This window comes from Meles meles, chromosome 4 (genome assembly GCF_922984935.1).
Source record: "Meles meles chromosome 4, mMelMel3.1 paternal haplotype, whole genome shotgun sequence".
NCBI classification, from domain to species: Eukaryota; Metazoa; Chordata; class Mammalia; order Carnivora; family Mustelidae; genus Meles; species Meles meles.
In genome coordinates, this window is record NC_060069.1 from 53984040 (window position 1) to 54004184 (window position 20145).

Below are 20145 nucleotides of genomic sequence, written 5' to 3' on the forward strand. Positions count from 1 at the left end.
GCTCCTGGCATGCTCCTGATGGAGAGTTTGGTGGAAAAGGCAGCACCGAAGACTACCAACCACTGATGGGTAACTGATGCAGCCTGGGCTCTGTTCTCGGGCCGGGGGAGGGGAGGCCTCAGGCATGAGACTGCAGAAGGAGTAAAACCAGGTGCTAAACTGTCAGCTCCTTCCCCATCCCAGTGGCATCAAGAGTCAGAACACTGGGGAGCGGAGTTCCCAGGCAGCCACCTATCAGTCTCAGGAGTTCACCAGAATGTACCAACCCAAAGAAGGCTTCATTTCTGCAGCTTCGCGGGCAACAAATGATGTCTTACACTCGAGTAATTCTTTAGTTTCTAATACAGTTGCATTTTTATTTTCTTATTGGGTCCTAGCCAAAACCACGTAAGGACGAGAAGAGATGATCATCTCCAGGGTTTAGATGAGTACACTGAGGTTTAGAGAATTTTAGTGACTGACCCAAGATCCTAGGACAAGGGTTAGACTCAAGTGTGTTGCTTTTCTCAGTACTTCCGTAGCTAGTTCCCAAATATTTTATCAGTAGCCAGAGAGAGTCTGAATTTCAGACCCAGAGACAGACCAGCTTGTTAAGTACCTGAAATAATCCTAGGAACTAGCACACCTAGCAGACTTGGGGCTATTTAAGGAGAGGTAAAATTTTATGTTGGGAGAAACATGTGGAAGAATTAATATTTAAAAGATGTCCAGCGTAGGGCACGTATTGCATGGAGCACTGTGTGTTGTGCAAAAACAATGAATACTGTTACGCTGAAAAAAAAAGATGTCCAGCGTAATGTTTTCCCCTTCCTTTCCTTCCTCTTCTTCTCCCCTTCATATTCTTGCTTCAAAAGAAACTTTCCTGAGTTCAGTCTCTCTGCTGCACATATTGGTAAAAGTCAGTTTGTGCAGGTGAGGGTACTGGGTCCGGGTGCTCTGTGGCACGACACAGTGCTTTGCACACGGTGGGCACTCGGAAGAGATGGCCCTGGCTTCAGGAGGGACATCCTGGGAGCATTCACGTAGAATCGTTTCCATTTTGAAGTTTTCCAAGTACATACAGTTTGACTGTTTCGATGGCTTGTGACTTTAGTACTCTCACCAAAAACTGCTTTTCCAAACCGTGGTATGTATACTTTTATGGTAAAGGAAGCAAAGCTGTAATTGCAACCATAGTCTAAAGTTTGAGAGATTCCCTAGAAAGTACTCACTGTTATTCTCTTTCATTTCATGGAAGGGCCCAGGTCTTTTTCTGAACACTCACACAGAGACTGGGCAGATTGCTCTCCTCGTGCCCCATACATATAGGTACCTGAATAGACAGCACTAGTGTTAGTAGTTCTGAGGGAGTTTATCTGAGTGTTTGAAGCCGTAGGTCTGGAATGGTCTGTGAGACAGTAAGGCTAACAGATACATTAAGTTACATTTGATCTGGTGCTAACAGGTGACGCACAGAGTCAGGGGAAAGGGCCTAATTCTATCCTGGGCTCTCTCCGGTACTTAACTTCCCTCCTCTGTACTTTAGATTTTCTCCTTCAAGGGAAGCAATCCTTTCATGAAAGTTGGCAGTAATTCCTTTTTTTTTTTTTTTAAGTTTATTTGTTTGTTTGTTTAAGTAATCTCTACACCGAACGTAGGTCTCGAACTCACAATCCCAAGATCAAGAGTTGCATGCTCTTCCAACTGGCCAGCCAGGTGCCTGATTTTAGTTCAAATACATTCATTTTTTCTTTTCAACAATTTTACCACTTGGAGGATCACATTCCGACACCTGTTCCTTTCAAATGAGATAATGATGTATCTTTTTTTTTAAAAATAGATTTTATTTATTTATTTCACAGAGAGAGATCACAAGTAGGCAGAGAGGCAGGCAGAGAGAGAGAGGAGGAAGCAGGCTCCCTGCTGAGCAGAAAGCCCCATGCGGGGCTCTATCCCAGGACCCTGGGATCATGACCTGAGCTGAAGGCAGAGGCTTTAACCCACTGAGTCACCCAGGTGCCCTGAGATAATGATGTATCTTAAGTGTTCAAAAAACTCCCAGATTCCCCATGTGTGACATATCATAGCTATTGCTTCACGACTGGAGCCCTAGAATCGTTAAGACTCAGAATGGTTCTAAGCCCCTCTTTCTCATCGAGCGCTCTCTGCCTATGCACTCAGTACACAGGAGGAAAGCTTTCAGACTTACCTGAGACTTGAAGTAGGTTTCCTGGGGGGTAGCAAGAACGTCTGCAGAGGCAATGTCTAAATGCATGAGCGTCTGCCGGAAAGAAGGCCGGTTGCGAGGTTTACTCTGCCTACAAGTTAAAAAAAGACAGCTTGTGCATTGCAGAGGGTGTGTCTGGGAGCACAGAGATTTTATTCTACTTTATGGAAAACATGTTTGGCTCCACGCATGGCTTTATCTCGGGCCGCGTGCACGTACTAAAGAGCAAAAGGAAAATGTAACCAGGAGGTACCTGTAATGATAAATGGAAATCTCCAGGATCAGTGGCCTGTTTGATAAGAACAGTCCCTGAGGACTCGTCAAGTCATTGTGGCCATCATTTACTAAGGCCTATTTGTTTCAGGATATACCAAGTTCTTTATTTATCAATGACTCCAAGTCTGCCAGGCTTTAACCAGGTGATTCAGTCTAAATCCATACTGGAGACTTCCCTAAGGTTTCAGAGAAATTTTAAATGTGGTTTTGAGGAAGGAGGTCAAAGAGAATCTTGGGAGAAAGAGATTTCTTACCATGTCTGTTTCATAAGGATTTTGAATCCATCAGGGCAAGTGGAAGGAACTGGAAGGTGCAGGCTATTGCTTCCAACACCCCAAATAATGGCTGAAGAGTCAACATCTTTGTAAGGAATCTCTCCTGTCAGCAGCTCCCAAAGCACCACTCCAAAAGACCTACAGTAGTACCAGGAACAGGCACCAAAGACAATGCAGAAAGACTGGTTTGTACGTTAGCTCTTTATTCATGTTTAATCAAGTATATCCAGTTCCTAAATTCCAAGACTTTCATAAGAAGAACAGAAACAGCCAGGAAAACTCTGGAAAAGAAACTCAGTGAGGGGTAACCAACACTGCTTGATATTAAGACATATCCTAAGGCTTCGGTAATTAACTCTGGTGTGTGAGTGGACAGCCAAACAAACGGAAGGGAACAGAAATCCATAAATGGGCTAGATATATACAGGACTTGAGTATATGATGGAAGTGGCATCCCAAACCAGCGTGGGAGCACTGACAAGTCAGTACGTGCTGTTGAGACAACTGGGGGGGAAATTAAATCCATGGCTCATCTCACACCAAGAAACATTCCAAATGAATCAAAAATTCAAATGTGAAAAGAAAAAATGAAACCATAAGCTCCTGAAAGAACACATGGGAAATTTTTTTCTTTTTACTAATCTTAGAGTGGTGAAAGCTTTCTAGTTATGAAATCCAGAAGCCACAAACGGAGAGATTGATCAGTTAAATTGCATTTAAAAAAAATAAAAATCCAGCAGGGAGGAGGAATTCCACCACAAACAAAATAACAAAATGTGAAAAGTACCCATAATTCATAGACACAAAAGTCTAATCTCCTTAATATATAAAATACTCTGATAAATTGATAGGGCTCAAGATCAGAGAGCTTAGTAAAGGATCAGAATGTTTCACAAATAAGACATTACAAATGGTTTATGAAAATAGGAAAAAAAAGTACAACCTAACTTATAATTACTAGAAGGGAAACACACATTAAAACTGTACCCATGAGGGGCGTCTGGGTGGCTCAGTGGGTTAAAGCCTCTGCCTTCGGCTCAGGGCACGATCCCAGGGTCCTGGGATCGAGCCCCACGTCGGGGCTCTCTGCTCCGCAGGGAGCTTGCTTCCTCCTCTCTCTCTGCCTGCCTCTCTGCCTAGTTGTGATTTCTCTCTGTCAAATAAATAAAATATTAAAAAAAAAATCTGTACCCATGATACCATGTGTTACCTAGATGGTTGGCAAAAATCCAGAAAGTGAGCACATTTTGTTGGTGAGACTGAGAAAACACATTTCTGTTGGGAACTTAATTGGTATAATTCCAGACGAGATCGGGCGCGTTCAGGGTGGTATGGCCGTAGACTTAATTGGTATAATTCCAAAGGAGGGTACGTTGGTGATAATTACCCAAGTTACAAATGATCCCACATTTCTCCTTTATCTTACTCTGGTGTTACATGTAATTTTAACATATGCTATTATTTTGGTTTTAAGCCTAAAAGTTATATTAGTAGCCAGTTTTAAGGATGGAAGAAAAGTGACCACAGGGAAATATGCTATTAATAGTAAAGATTCGTAATCTCAAAGGAAAAGGTGATAAGGATTTTAAAAAGGCCAAAAAGTAAATAAGCATAGCTCATTGGGGATGTTTACTAAAAGGGCAAACAGCCCTAAGATATACTTCAAATAGCTCTAAAGCACATAACCATATCCCAGAAAAGTACTCACTGATATGTTGAGGGTCTGAGGCACCAAAAGTAGGTAAACTTTGTTCACTGTATTTAAGAAGGTAAGAATTATGTAATATATTTCCCAAAGATTTCTATGCTAAATGCTTATTTGAAGTAAACTTCCCATTTGCCAGAAAGTTCAGCATATTCTGTGAAGCCCTCCCAAATGGATGAATTACTAAATAGATATTCACCCTAATTCCCCTCTCAATCCTTCTCACCACGTTCATCATGACACTGGGTAGGGACTCAGACAACAGGAGTCTGAAATCAACCATCAGTGAGTAACACTAAAGAGTATTTTGGGAAAGCAGAAGTGCCGGAGGAGGACAGGACTCTGGGAGCGGCGAGGGTGCAGTGGGGAAGGCTTTCTCGTCGGGACAGATGGCACTGCTCACCATATATCGACTTTCTCAGAGACGGGTTCATTGCGTATGACCTCTGGTGCCATCCACGCCACTGTACCGGCGAAGGACATCTTGGTGCTTTTGTCACTGAGTTCCTTAGATGTGCCAAAATCTGAAATCTTTACTGCATCTGTGTGAGTCACCAAAACACTTTAAAAAGAAATAAAGAGAACATCCAAATCATTAGTACTAATACGAATCATGACCATAACCGGCAACTTCGTGTGCTGCCTCCTACCTTGCAGAATTCAGCCTGCGGGTTCCAGTATCACGGGGGCGGTAGGTCTAGGCTAGACAGAGCATCATTCGCACACATGAGGTTGCACGGCACGGCAGGCTTTCTCTGTCTGGTCTCATCCTGCCTCCACCACTTGCTAACTCTGTGACCACCGCCAAGTTCACCTGATTCTCCTAAGCCAGTTTTCTCGTCATAAGATGGAGAAAACTCAGGTCCCAGTAACTGACCCACGATTCAAGCGTGCAGAAAACTGCACACCGTGTATAAATATTTTCTCATCTATTACCAAGCAAACTCATTTTATTCATCTGAGGCTCATTATAGAGTATTGTCCTAGACTCTGCTTGGTGTGTGAGGCAATGTACTATGTTACTTTTCCGAAATCCTCCAAGAGTTTTTTTTTTTTTTTTTTTTAGTATTTTATTTATTTGATAGGGATCTCTCCCTATCACAAGTAGGCAGAGAGGCAGGCAGAGAGAGAGGGAAGAAGCAGGCTCCCTGCTGAGCAGAGAGCCCAATGCGGGGCTCGATCCCAGGACCCTGAGACCATGACCTGAGCAGAAGGCAGAGACTTGAACCTACTGAGCCACCCAGGCGCCCCCTCCAAGAGTTTTTGATAAGGAATCATGGGCCTATAAAAATGGCCTTGTGGTATTTTCATTTGAATTAAAGGAGATAAGAGACATAAAGCACCCATGCTCAAAAAATACTGGTTTCTACCCTTGTCAGTCTCAGACAAACCACTAAGAAAAACACTTCTTTTTAAAACACTGTTTAAATGATGGCCAACTAAAATCACACATGGGACCACGACACTAGGGATTTTTACATTAAAAGGTTAACAAGTATGCTGGGATTCCACCAATGTTGATAAGGAAAAACGGGAATAAATTTAGGCTTATGTAGATTTCACACAAGTCATGTTTGTCTTTTCATGGTATATATCTGAATTGTGGCCTGGGGAAAATTGCTTTCTAGCCTTAAAGATGAGTACAATCCGGTACCAGTCGAATCCAGAATAAACTGGACTGAATTCACTTGATAAAACCTGTTTGGAACTTTAGAATATTAATGAGTTAGGGTTTCAGAGGCTTAATGATAGAGCCCTATTCTTCATAAGAAGGGGGCTTGATATTCAAGGTATCAGAATTGAGGTGGCTAGAAAACAGAAAACTTCTCAATCTCTCTGCTCCCTTCTCTGAACTGGGGACTTCGCAGTTGCCCCTCTCCCTGCCGGTGTCACACGGCTCTCTAGTCACCCAATGGCTCTGCTTACAACTGTTCTATAATACCTTCCTCCGTGTCTGACCCCCGGTTTTGCCCCTGGTATGTAGAATGTACATACTTTGAGGGAATGGGCATGGGGAGAGACTAGAGGGCACATGAGGTTAGAACTTGTATAAAGTCTTCTCTGAGACAAAGCTGGGGTCACCCAGCCCAAGATTTAATGTGGGTAATGACATTTGTCTTTAAAGCAAGCCAGACTGATCTTTGTCTTCTCAAAGTCAGCTTGGAACTGAAAGAGGCCAAGGCTGCCGGAAGTTCAAGGGAGCGCTGATAACACAGGGAAAGTCTCCCTGCGTAACTTATTACCCTAATCTTTAAATGACAGGAGCTAGAGAAAGTAGCATGTGATTTTATACATTCTAAAACTTCCTGACTTCTTCCTCTACAGTTAATTCTTAAGGGGAACAAGGTGGTTAGGAAGGAGACCATTCAAAGAGGTCTGTGGCAAGTGTTTCGTGTCTTTTGTGTGTATGTAGTGGATGATGAAAGCAACAGGTTGTGTCAGAATGTGAGCAGATGGAATGAAGACCATAATAAGTTTATTTGCAAGTAAAGGAAGGAGGGGGCTGTTCAGGGAGTTAACGACTACGGTAAGCATGGCAGAGAACGAGGGTGAGAAACAAGAGCTGCTTGAAAGTTTATAATCAAGACTGATTTTTATCTCCCGTGGACAGGAGGCAGAAACCACTGTGAATCCTTCCAGTAGGAAGCAGTCGGGGGCTTCAGGTCTCAAAGTTCTGGCCTCAAGTCCTAGCGCCAGGACTTTGGGCTCTGAGCCCTCATTTTTCTTTTTCTTTTCCTTCTTTTTTAGAAAGGGAGAAGGGGAGAGTGGGGCAGAGAAAGAGAGAGAATCACAAGCAGGCTCCATGCCCAGCTTACCCCGAGATCATGACCTGAGCCAAAATCAAGAGTCAGATGCTTGTTAACCAACTGAGCCACCCAGGTGTCCCTCGTGTCGCTTATATAAAATAAGAAGGATGATGCATGTTGCAACTATCCCCATGCAATTTTTGCCAACATCAAAGAAGATGTGATAATGGATATTTTAAAAAATACAATAAACCATGAAAGTACAGAGACCTGTTTTTGAAAAAAGATTAATTCCTCTCTGCTTCTCTAAACCAAACTGTGGTGAGAAATAATAAATAATAAATAAATAATAATAAAATAATACATAAAAATAATAAAAAATAATAAAATTAAATTTAAAAATAAAATAAAATGATAATTTAAAATGCTTAAAAACAGGAGCTACAATGAAATACACCATTTTATCAGTTCCTTTCTTCCCTTGATGTGGTTTGGGGAAGTGAATAAGCACTCCTCTTAAAAGTGGTTATTGACAGCCAAAGAATCATTTTGATAACAGATCACTAGAAACAACCCTGTTTCTCTTAAATAGCCAGCTTATATTATCTTACGGACACTGTGAGCCTTGTGACTATTTATTTCCTTCTTTGCTTAGACTCTTTGAAAGTCAAAGTCAAAATCTACAGTCCACCTCTAACAACTGTACAGAGTCTTTCGTGAGCAAGCTTTAGTTCTAACGTTCTTATTTTCTCTTTGCCTCAGTCTCTTACTCATGCATTTTTAGCCTATTTTCTGAAACTCAGTTTTTAACACAAATCCAGCCTTCAAGGTGGGAAAACGTGGCATTAATTATCTGGGATGATCAAGAGTGAACACTTCAGTTAATAATGAATCTCGTTTTACAGCTGCACAACTAAAAAGCAACACAAAGGGAAAACTTGTGCCAGGTGCTCGGAGCTGTCTGCTGTATAGGTGAGTAAGTTGGTCAACGAGAATCCAAAAAACACGCAAACAGAATTACCCACTGTGCCGATTTAAACTCAACTGCAAGTATGTCTGAAAAACTCAACCGGGCTTGATAAAATTCCCTTATTTCAAAGCAATAAAACAAAGTGGCTGAAAAATGAACTCCCAAACTCACTTAGGTGATTTGAGATCACGATGAATAATTTTATGGAGGTGCAGATAATTCATTCCACTTGCAATTCCCGTGGACCAGTCCACTAGCAATCGCGGTGTGATCTTTCTGCCGGCTCGCAAAACTTCGTAGAGCTGTCCATGGGCACAGTACTCCATGATGATGCAGTAACAGGGGGCCTGAGTACAAACACCCCTTTCAAGAAAACACAAATATGTTTATAAATTCACATATACATACAAATGTACCTGTATACATATTTATATCTATTTTACACATTCATATTTTAAGAATATTTAATGAATTTAACGATTTTAAGAATATTTAATAAATTTAATGATTAAGACCAGTTCTCTACCGAAATAATATTGGCATAATAAGGCATAACCTTTCCTGATTCTTCAAGTACCATTAAATCCCCTCTAGTCTACAAGCTTCTCTATTATTCATTCAGACAATTTTAGTTCATTTTGCTCACTCCAGATTATCTCTGTGTTGTGCTGTACCAGTGCTTCTCTGTGGGGCCATTCCATTTTGGGACAAAGAGCATGTTTCCTGACTTGTATAGGCCGGGTACTGTGTTGTGTCAGATTGTTAAGAATAACTGAAATATCTTCCTTTTAAAATTAAATAAAAGGTTCTATATATAGGGTAGGGAAAGAGAGAATCCAAATAAAATACTTCTATTTTTGTATTAATTGTTGAATTTTAAGTTATCGAATTTAAGATAACTAGACTGAGGACTAAAAAATGAGTCAATTTTCTGTACTATATAGTCTTTGAAAAACATTACTGTTTAGAATAAAAACAATATCATACAATGTAACATATTTCTACATTGCCTTTATTTCCTGTATCTTCCACAAAGTCTTTCCCGATAATTCCAGTCCATGAAGATCTTTCTTGTCTCTAAATTCCTATGCTACGCAGGAGCCATTCGTTTTTTATACACAATTTTCCTCTCCCTACACAGATTATAGATAGACTCCTTGAAGGGAAAGGTCTTCAGGTTCTTTTCTTTCTACTGGGAGGCCAAGAAGTTCACAGCAAATCCTTGACAAATATTTCTTAGCTTCACCTTAACTTTCTTTGCTGCTAAACCCTTTGCACAAACGTGAGCAGGTGCACGGGGTGGGAAGAAGGGAACTAACATGGAAGAACTTCCTCCGTCAGGAATGTTCCATGCTTATTTAATTGTCTGATTTAATCTGCCCCAGCCATTGCACAATGCATATGACCTCTTCCATTTTTACGGGTGAGGCTCAGAGAGGGAAAGTGATACACCTGTGTCAGAGCTTGGATTCAAATCCAGTCTAACTTCAAAGCCTATGCTCTTTCCACTCACTAGGCTACACTGCCCTCCCTTTGTGCTTTGTAACTCCTGTATACACAAGCAGGTTGGGGATTTCTGTATCAACATTACCCTAGAAAAGTAACAATAATTAACTTCACACTTTTGTTCTGAAGATGAGAAAAGAAGACAATTATCACATGCAGTTCTCGGTATCCCATCTCTTTATAGTATGTACACCTTCTTTCAAAACTTTCTAGAGGAGCTGAGAGTATTCTGTCTACAAGATGCCCATCTAAAGTCCTCAGCCAGCTACAAATTCATGTCTTCTCTCTTAGGCAGCTGTAAGCGATGAGACAATGAAGAGGCCATAGCTTGCGACCAGGGGAATGTCCCAGAATGACAGAGGTTATGAAGAAGTAAAATTAGTCTTCATTCTCCCTGCCGTGACACACTTGTCAAATGCCACAGAGTTATTCCTATTACTCTCTTATCATTTTCCAAGCTACCCAGAATTCTCATCTTTATTTCTAATGAAAATTTTTTTTCAAGTTTCTGTTACTTGACTCTTAGGAGAACTTGGCAGAGCCCAGATAGACCACAACCATAATCAGACAATTTAATTTTCATTACACGAAAACAAAGAATAGGCTGGGATAATGTAATGTGCTTAAGAATATCAAAATAAATATTGGCTTGAAGCTACCCAGCATCCTAGTCAACCATGTTTTAACTTGTCGCAAACAGGCAGAAAGGGGTAAGAGTGATATGTTACGTGCTTTTCACCTTTCTTGACTGATGAATGAGAAGCAATCATGCCATCAACCTGGTACTATGTATGACAAGGCTTCTCAGTGGCTATAAATAGCAGCTCTCTAATGACTTCTAATTGCTACCTTTTCTTCCCCTTGGCACCCAATTCCATTAGGAACAGTCAGATTAGGTCTTCCGAAAAGATTGCTTTCAAAAAATTGGAAGGAAAAAAAATACAGAATTCTTTTCTTTCGCTTCCCCCTCTGTACACGGTTCTTACTTCGAAGGAAGCTGTAAGCACAGCAATGAGTATCCAGAGAGACATACTAAAATCTAATCATGCCTTCGTATCTTCCAGACGGTCCTGAATGATTCATTGGCCAAGCAACACATGGCACAGATGGTTGCAAACACAACACTGCACAATGCCTCAAGAGCATGCGGTAATGAACCAGGGACACAGTCTCACTATTGTTTTCCATGTAGAGGTAAAGACTATTCAAGCATCTTCAGCCTAAAAAGTGGGGCACCGGCACGGCCATACGTGTCCAAAATGCGGAATCTGTACGTGTAGGTGGGAGGGTCAGGAGAATGAGGTACAGAAAACGTTGCAAAGAAAAAGGAGAAAGCAAAAGAAAGGAAGGAAAAACCAAGCTTCTCACAGAACACATCTCTCCCTTTAGTTACCCAGGACAACCTGCTGGAAAGACCTCATACCTGGAACAGATAGCCCAGCCCACATCAGGATGCCAGAAAGCCATGCCAATCTGTAGACTATCAAGTGTCTCAAACTCAGCATCCTACTGATTGAAGCTTGAAAGTTTTTCAACAGAAGTTAAGTGAGAGACCCTTTCTTCCATCTAGGATGTAGCATACTAGAAGGGATGATTTTCTTGGTGAAGTAAGAGGAAGAAAAGGAATCTCTTGGGAGACTGTCTGCTTAAAAATAATCCTTCTGTTGTCTTTGGAAATGTATCATCTTTGGAAAGAGTATAATTAGTCTCTCTAGCATTTCATTTTCACCTCACATCCTCCTGGCCCTAACAGGGCAACAAAGGATGAAATCACTAGGGCAACCAAAACTCTCTCCCATGCCCACTGTATGCATGTCCCTTCCCCAAGGAGATGCGTCCAAGCGCTCCATTTAGTATCCCAGCTGGATGCTTATCTTCTTTTCCACATCTCTTTCCCTTTCCATGAAGGGGTCTTGTTTGGGAATCAAGACTCAGCATCAAGCTCATTTAAACCCATTGTACAAAATCCGTACCCAAGATTTCTATTCCTTAGGAGGAGAGTGATTCCATTGAAAAATGATCCCATGACGTGTTTACCTTTATAATGAGAGTTTTATCATGAGAAGATCCCTCTTGGGAGCTGGGAGAAGTTCCTCCTACTTTCGGGAAGGAGAGATTGTAAATTATTCCCCTTTCAGCGGTAGCCTCATCAGTCACACTATTTTCTGGGACTGAACTACATATATCAAACATACCAAGAAGCTCTAGTTTCTAACTGTCATTCCACCTAAAGACTGGCTTTCCTGTTCTTCACCTTCCCTCCTGTAAAGCCACTCCTCATTTGTTGGTTTCAGGCTGGGGCAGAATTTGAAGGCTGGCAAGAGAATGTGAAGCCTGGCAAGGGACAGGTAAGAGGCAGAAGACATTACACATATTTAGGGCTCAACACTGCCAGGTTTGAGGACTGCCACCAATGTACCTTTGTGCCTCCCCTTTTGCTAGTGATCCCCGCCGTATTATGAAAATAGTCCGGCCTAGAAAGATATGTTCATACACTCTTGAAAACAACTACTTTGTGGCATAAACATAGCATAAAACTTACTCTCATCAGTAATTCAACTGTCATTAGACTTAGAAAGCTGAGTATTTGGCATTACTTGAAAAGGGATCACTGAGGCGGGGAGAAACTTTCTCAGGGTGCCCTCTTAGTACAAGTTCCTATTTAAAAAGGGAGGCTAATAGAAACTAACACAAAAAAATACCTCTCTGTTACACAGAGACTAATTGTTCTATGATCACTTCAGATATCAGCTTTGTTTTCTTAATTGAACTTTTGGATGGGCAGGTTATCTCAGAGTGACCTCCATCATCCCACTGATAAATGAGGTTGAGTCATCAGATATGATTGCTTGGTAAGAATCCATCATTCCATCGCAAAAAAAAAAAAAAGAAAAAAAAAAAAAGGCATCATTCCCTCTCTGTCCCATGTATACCCTTTCCGGGAAGGCTGAGCTCTGGCATAAAGAACTATCAGATTATATGATCCTTAAAGACCTGACTTTCATTTAATCATTTTTTGATGTCTTCCCAAAATACCTAGCATGGTACCAAGTCTATAGTCTTTTAAGACAGGAACTCATTAGTAGAAATTGGGAGAAAGAAAATCTATTTCTTAGAAAAAAAAAAAAAAAGAAGAAGAAGAAGCCTTGACCTACTTGAAAGCGATGATGTTAGGGTGCTTCAACTTCCTCAAATGCTTGATATCCGTCTCATTCTGTTCTCTCACTTTCTTGATGGCCACTTCCTCCGCTCGGAACTTGCCCAAGAAGACAGCTCCTTGGGCTCCACTACCCAGCCACTGCAGCTCTGAGATCTCCTCAAATGGCACTTCCCAAGTATCTAGGCACACAAGCGAGAAACAAACTTAGATCTCTGGATTTGCTCAGGGACGGTTCTACGAGGCCACTCCAAAGGTACCAACTTCAGCTTCACCCAGAATGATCTCTGCCCTTGGACTCTCACCTGTAACTCTCCAAAAGATATAACCTTCCTATGGGTCTTGATACAATAGATCAGATATTCTCATATATTACTTTGTATCATTTTAAAAAAAGATTTTATTTGAGAGAGAGAGAAAGTGAGAGAGAGCACAAAAAGGGGGAGAGGGTCAGAGGGAGAAGCAGACTCCCCGCTGAGCAGGGAGCCCTATGTGGGATGTGGGGCTCCATCCTGGGACTCTGGGATCATGACCTCAGCGGAAGGCAAAGGCTTAACTGACCGAGCCACCCAGGTGCCCCAATTTGTATCAATTTTTAGCCAATGAAATCAAGCATATCAGAGATCTCCAATATACTCTCCTCCAAACAAAATATATCTTGACATTCCCACAGCCCACCTCCTCACTTCAAGCTTGCATGTTCAATCCACTTATCTGTCTCTATAACACTATCCCTACCCCATCACCCATTGTAAGTCAGTGTTGTTTTAGTCCTCTTTGAATTTCTACTGCAGATGTTCAGTTAATCCTTCCTGGATGAACTGTCAATAATACTCTCCCAAGGGCCTAATTATGCATAAAATTTATATTAATATTTACCTTTTATTGAGCACCTACTATGTACCAGACACTAGCATAAAAGCTTTATATATCTCATGTTTTGATCTTTTCAACAATCTTGGAAGTTGGGCCTTATTATGGTTATTTATAGATGAGAAAACTGAGACACAGAGATTAGGTGACTCTCCCAAGGTCGTGTAGCTGGTAAGTGGCAGAACTGGGCCCGGACTCAAGAACTGGCTGATACCAGGGCCAGTGCTTTCCCCACTATACCACATTGCCTCCCATGAAGTAAACGTGAGGGTCATTAGCCATGATAGATTTACTCCCATAGATGAGTAATTTCAAGTTTCTCTTTCTTAGAATTTGATTTTCTTTGCACCAAAAAGGTAACAGGAGTCATTTCTAAGTGATCACATTATTGATGATTCGTATTATGCTCTTTATCCTTTCCTGAACTTTTTTTTTACCGTGAGCTTGTATTACTTTTATAAGGAATAAAATGTTATTTTAAATAAAATACTTCAAAAACCCAATCAATACGTGCTTTAATCTTGTGGAAATTAAAAAGGAGAATATGATCCATTGATCCTTCTCCTTGTCCCCCTTTTTATCAGCAAACTGTCACTACACTGGTAAGAAATAAACATCAAAGAACGAGGCGTCCCATGGAGTGAGGAGAGGATGATGACAATGTTAAAGGTTATGGGGGATTTTTGTTAGATCACCAATCACTGAAAGGTCACTGTTTGCAAAATACTGAACAAGGTAGTGTTGAGTCAGCTTTGAAGATATTCTTGTCTTGAAAGCAAATCAGCTCCCATCTACTATGGTGATGAAGAGCAGAAAGAAGTCATCAGTACCTAGAAGGGAACCACATTTCCCTCATCTCTCATTTTCTCAAGCTTGAGAGAAAATAAATCCTGTAGATTCTTTGTAAAATGCGGCTTCTCATTATAGCAGTTAAAACATGACCTTCCAGAAAGGGTGACATAGAGCAGAACAAATGATCGTGAGGGTGTTTGAGAGCATAGGTATTTAACCCATTCTTCTGTATCTGCTCTGTGGAAATTAGATAGATGCTACATAAAAACAAATTTCTCTGAACTACAAATAGCTCACAAACATGAAATCGCCAAATAAACAAATGAAACCAAGTGAGATGCAGGAGGGAAGAGCAAGTTACGGGCTTGACTGCTTTGAGGATCTTTCTGGCTTCAAATGACTGACAAGTATGAAGTGTTTCACACGGTCCCACCGTCATCCCCACAGGCTTATCTGTGCAGCACCCACAGGACCCAGATATCGATGGCATACTCGCAGAGGGTTTTACTTGTGAGGGGTCCAGTGAAGAATAGACACAGTGTCATTTTGGCCATTCTGGGGCCAAAGAAAGCACTATTACTGGATTCTGGGGCAAGCACATCCTGGGCAATATTTTTCTGAAAAACTTAAAAAAGCCCAAGTTAGCTTAATTTTTCATATGAAAACTACTAAAATTAGACCTCTTTGGGTGGTTTTCTTCCCCTATTTACTCCATCTTTATTTACTGTTAAATGCTAGAAACACCAGCAAATATTAGGGAAAAAAACCCCGAAGTATTTAATCTGCAATCCCTTTCCATATTCAGTTTATGTATGCACCTTTATAGAAGTTGTAGCTGACACATAACCTTTTCTACTTTTCTCATGTATTGTGTGTTCCCCATGTATATACAGATCTCATTATAAGCTTTAGTAGTGGCTTACGGTACCCGTTGACCTTTTCCGTACTTGTGTTTCCGTCTTTTTGTTTGTTGGTTCAGATTTGATACTTTTTCTTTCTTTATACAATTTCTTCAGGCTCAGTTCTTAGGTTAGAGTACCGTTTCCTGGCTTTTGCTATACCTTCTAACTTGCCACCCAAAAGGGCTTTGCTAGTTTTTGCTGATAGCAGTAATGAACGTGTCCCTTCTACTATAACTTTGCCAGCAATGAATACAGTCGATAGTCTTTCGGGTTCTAAGTTATTTAGGTGTAAATAATGTTTTATAAGTTTGCCTACTTCATTCTTTCACTCACTCATTCACTCATTCATTCATTCATTTAGATTTATTCATTTGAGAGAGACAATGCACACAGGGGCAGAGGCAGAAGGAGAGGAAGAGAAACCCAAGCAGCCTCCTCACCAAGCAGGGAATCCAATGTGGGGCTCAAACTCCCAACAAAGAGATCACAACCTGAGCTGAAATCAAGAGACAGACCCTCAACTGACTGCACGACCCAGGCGCCCCAAGTTCGCACCACTTTAATTGCCAGGGATGTAGAATATTTTCTCCACATTTGTTTAATGCTCACATCCGCTTTGCATGGATTGTCACATTTCTGCTTTGTGCATTTATCTGTCAGGGGGTCTCACAGTTCTCATAAATGTGAAGGAGTTTTTCTATTTGATACCTATGAAGAGAATTTTAAAAATTTTTTAAAAAGACTTTGTATTTTCTTATTTTTTGAACAAAATGTTTTCATAGATGCCTGTCATTTCCTTTGTAATATCTTCTATGGCCTAGTCAATCTTCTGAGAATGATCTACCGTTGATTTTTTTAAAAAAGTTGAACCTACACAACCAACTGGAGTTTTTCTTGGTGTGTGGTGTGAGAACCGAGGCATAGTAGTTTTTTTCATGTTGTTACTGAATGATTCCAAACCAGTCTGTTAAATAATTCTTTCTTTTCATATCATTTTATAATGTTTGTATGATAATTTGCTATATTTTTATATTTTAATGTATATGTATTTTTAAAGTAAACTCTACACCCAACACGGGGCTTGAACTCTTGATCTCAAGATCAAGAGTCACATGCTCTACCAAGCCAGCCAGGAGCCCCTACAATTTATTATATTTTTAAGTAAATAATGCCTATTATATAATATTTTTATAAAATGGGAAACACCAAAGGTTGATGAGATTATATTAGAGAATAAAATTTTCCTCTGCCAATGGTAGCTCATGCCCGTTATTCAGCTGTGGTTAGCAAAGTTTTAATTATCCACAGAAAAATAGAGGGGACCACACTGGTAATCCAGGAACAGAGTATTAAGTGACACTTCAACCACTTTTCCATAAATCTCTTCCCTGGAACTAATTATCAGAAGTAAAACTGACTGATGTGATTTAGTCCTTTTATCCCATCCCAGTGTCCCTGACAATATCTAGCTAGGAGCCAAGGAATAGGAAAATGACAGAAAAAAGAATGATAGCAATGAGGATGTGCAAAATTGGGGGCCCCAATAATGGACAGCAAGATAACGACTGTGTTCCCTCCAGGGTTCGTCCCAGACTTTCTGCTTTTATATCTGTCCATTGGTCCTTCTCCCCAGCTTCTATCTTCTGATTCATCACTATAACTATTTTCTTAATTCCAATATCTATCGTGATCTTTAAGACCGAGAAAAAGCCCCATGCCCACCCACTTTTAAGGCCTACGTTCTCCTTTGTTTGTATTCAGACATGGCTATGATAATACTGGCTTTAGGACTGGGAACAATTTGGTAGTAAAATATTTCTATTACACATACCACCTTACTTGGACTTCACTACCAACCAATTAAATGGGAGATGAAGAGTTCATTAAGATTTCTGAAAAATCAAGTGAAGTTTCCCTGTATGTATTGAATGCAGAGAACAGCTGTTCTGTGTGCTCTCCTTTGGTTGACTGTAATCCAGGATTAAAGATTAGCTCCCGGATCCCAGAGCTGACAAAGAAAAAACTACCTTAGTTTCTGGCTAGAGAATCTCTTTCTGGGCCCCAGCCACACCAGACCACAGTAGTGCAAACTTATAAAACATTATTTACATCTAAATAACTTAGAACCCAAAAGACTATCGACAGTATTCATTGCTGGCAAAGTTATAGTAAAAGGGACACACTCATTCATTACTGCTATCAGCCTGTCATCTGCTGAAGAGTTAGGCAGCTATAAACTGCCTTGTAAGCTTAAGCTGACCAGGCCCATTTCCTATTTACTCTTGAAATAAGCCTTTCTGTCAGTCACATAATCAATCAGAAGACAATTAAATACAAGTTTACAGGACAATTAAAAAAAATTTTTTTTTATTTAGGTAGGCTCCATGCCTGTTATGGGGCTAGAACTCATGACTCTTAAGACCAAGACCTGAGCTGAGATGGAGAATTGGACACATAATGGACTGAGCCACCCAGGCACCCCCCCCTCCCAAATTTTAAAGCTCTTTTTGATGGACATATAGGATATGTCTGTTTCCTCTCTTTATGAGCCTGAACCTTGATGCTGCATTTGGATCTTGAGATCTCCAAATTACCACCACAATAATTATTAGACTGAATAAATTAAGACCCTATTTTAGTATATGTGCTGCCCAAGCGAGCACATAAATTAAGACCCTAAAAGCCCAAAGTAGTTTTATCATGTGAGCAGATATAAGTAGGTTTTGTGTCTAAGCAGAGAAGAGGGAACTTTTTAAAAAATAATAAATTAAGGGTGGTTATCTCTGGGTTGTGGGATAATAAGTGATTTTTTATTTTCCTCTTTATGCTTATCTTTATTCCCATTTTAAAAAATAATAACACTGTTTAACTTTGAAATCCCTAACCTTTGTGTGACAAGGAACAACTTTTTAATTTCCTGAAACCTTAAGACCATAGAGGGGGAAAGAAGGGTGGAATGTGCAGGATGTATGAAAGACAGTGAGACAGACAGACAGACAGAACAACCCCACACACTGACAAAGATGTTCTGCATGTACAGGAAAGGATGCTGTGACTGACAAATCCTGGAAAGCACAACAGGGATCCACAGATTTACCAGCAAATCCCAATACACTTATGAAGAAAGCGTATAGAGGGAGAGGTTTAAGAGATACAGGTTTAAGGAAAGTATTTCAGAAATCGGAAAAACAATACACAAAAAAGTGGTCAATAGTGACTGAGGTTGATGGGCTATTGTGGAAAAGCCGTGAACAGTCTCAACTGAAAGATATGAACATACATATATTTAAATTTTTTTAAGATTTCTATTTATTTATTTGAGAGAGAGAGAGAGAGAGAGAGCGAGCGTGAGCAGGGTGAGGGGCAGAGGGAGAGGGAGAAGAAGGCTGGCTGATGTGGGGGTCGATCAGGACCCCCAGATAATGACCTAAGCCAAAGTCAGACACTCAACTGACTGAGCCACCCAGGCACCCCCAGATAAATATATTTTTAAGAGAGAGTCACAGAGTCCAACATTCAGTTATAAAACAAGTAAGACAGACTCTCATTTCTGGTCTACATTTCTGGTCCTTTCCAAAATTTCTTGATGAGAGAACTGTTAACAATGGAATCATTTATATAAGCCTACAATTATGTGTATCAAAAGCCTCAAAAAGCCATGAACCCTTTTAACCCAACCATTCCTCTTGTAAAAACTTATCTTCAGGAAATCAAAGATATAGTAAAAATGATCACAGACATAAAGATATGTGTGAAAATTAAGTAATAAACAGTTGTTCATTGCAGTATAGCTTATGATCACTAAAAAATAACAAACTGTCAAGGAATAGAGGATTGCTTAAAGAAATCTTGGGACATACACATAATTTAGTATTATGTATGTATTAAAAATGCCGAAGTATATTTCATGATATGGGGAATATTCAAAATGTGAAATGAAAAGGCCTAACGAAATAATTTGACTCTGTTTTTTTTTTTTTTTAAAGCACACACACACACACACATAGTAAGGCTAACATAGCATATACCAAAAACATTAATAGTGGAGACTGAGGATCATAGATAAATATTTTTACTTTGGGGGGGACACTTACCTGAATATTCCAATTTAACCATATATATTACTCTTGCTATCAGGAAGAAAAAAACCCTTTTAAAGACTATAAATGAAGTGATAAAGAACACGAGGGCCATGAGCTCTCTTTCCTTCAGAAGCATAACGCTTAAACTGGAATAGACAAATATGCATGTTATACCGTGATGGGAGTTAATTTACTTTTAAAAAAGCTGTGGGGTCTAGACATAATAATGCTTCTCAAGATTGGTTGTATATTTGTTCTTTCCTCACAATGTGAGCTTTCTGTGTCTGCGCTGTAAGAAAATGATTCCTTCTTACTACAGTCTAAGCCAGGACACAATCTTCAGGCACAGAACCACATGGCATCTGTCTGGTTTTGAATTATTCCAGTAGCCAACAGACTTTTCAATTGCATGGACTTTTAATAAAAAAATTTTTCAAACATGCACTATGTGATTTATTTTTGTTATGTATCTATACAACTTTATTAAAATACCAAACATATATGAAAACATGGATGAAAATAGAACCTTAAAATGATGATAGAAGGAACAGGAGCTCTAGCATTTTCTTCCTCCTAACACTGTGGATTGTCTTCTATGTACTCTACTTGACACCCCTAGACTGGACAACTACAAAAGATGGGCTTTGGCCAGAA

At 40.1% G+C, this 20145-nt stretch overlaps 1 protein-coding gene across 7 annotated transcripts in view; it reads right to left on the reverse strand.

The window, feature by feature from the left end:
- The window catches only part of MAP3K13 (mitogen-activated protein kinase kinase kinase 13), a 173839-nt gene that overhangs the window by 24626 nt on the left and 129068 nt on the right, over positions 1-20145 (reverse strand). For all 7 annotated transcript variants that reach the window (XM_046002119.1, XM_046002122.1, XM_046002120.1 and 4 more), the window contains 5 exons: positions 12841-13024; positions 8351-8542; positions 4866-5024; positions 2737-2895; positions 2189-2297 (listed from right to left, as the gene is read on the reverse strand). In XM_046002119.1, coding sequence (XP_045858075.1) covers positions 2189-2297; positions 2737-2895; positions 4866-5024; positions 8351-8542; positions 12841-13024 — 803 coding nt within the window. The remainder of the gene's footprint in view (positions 1-2188; positions 2298-2736; positions 2896-4865; positions 5025-8350; positions 8543-12840; positions 13025-20145) is intronic.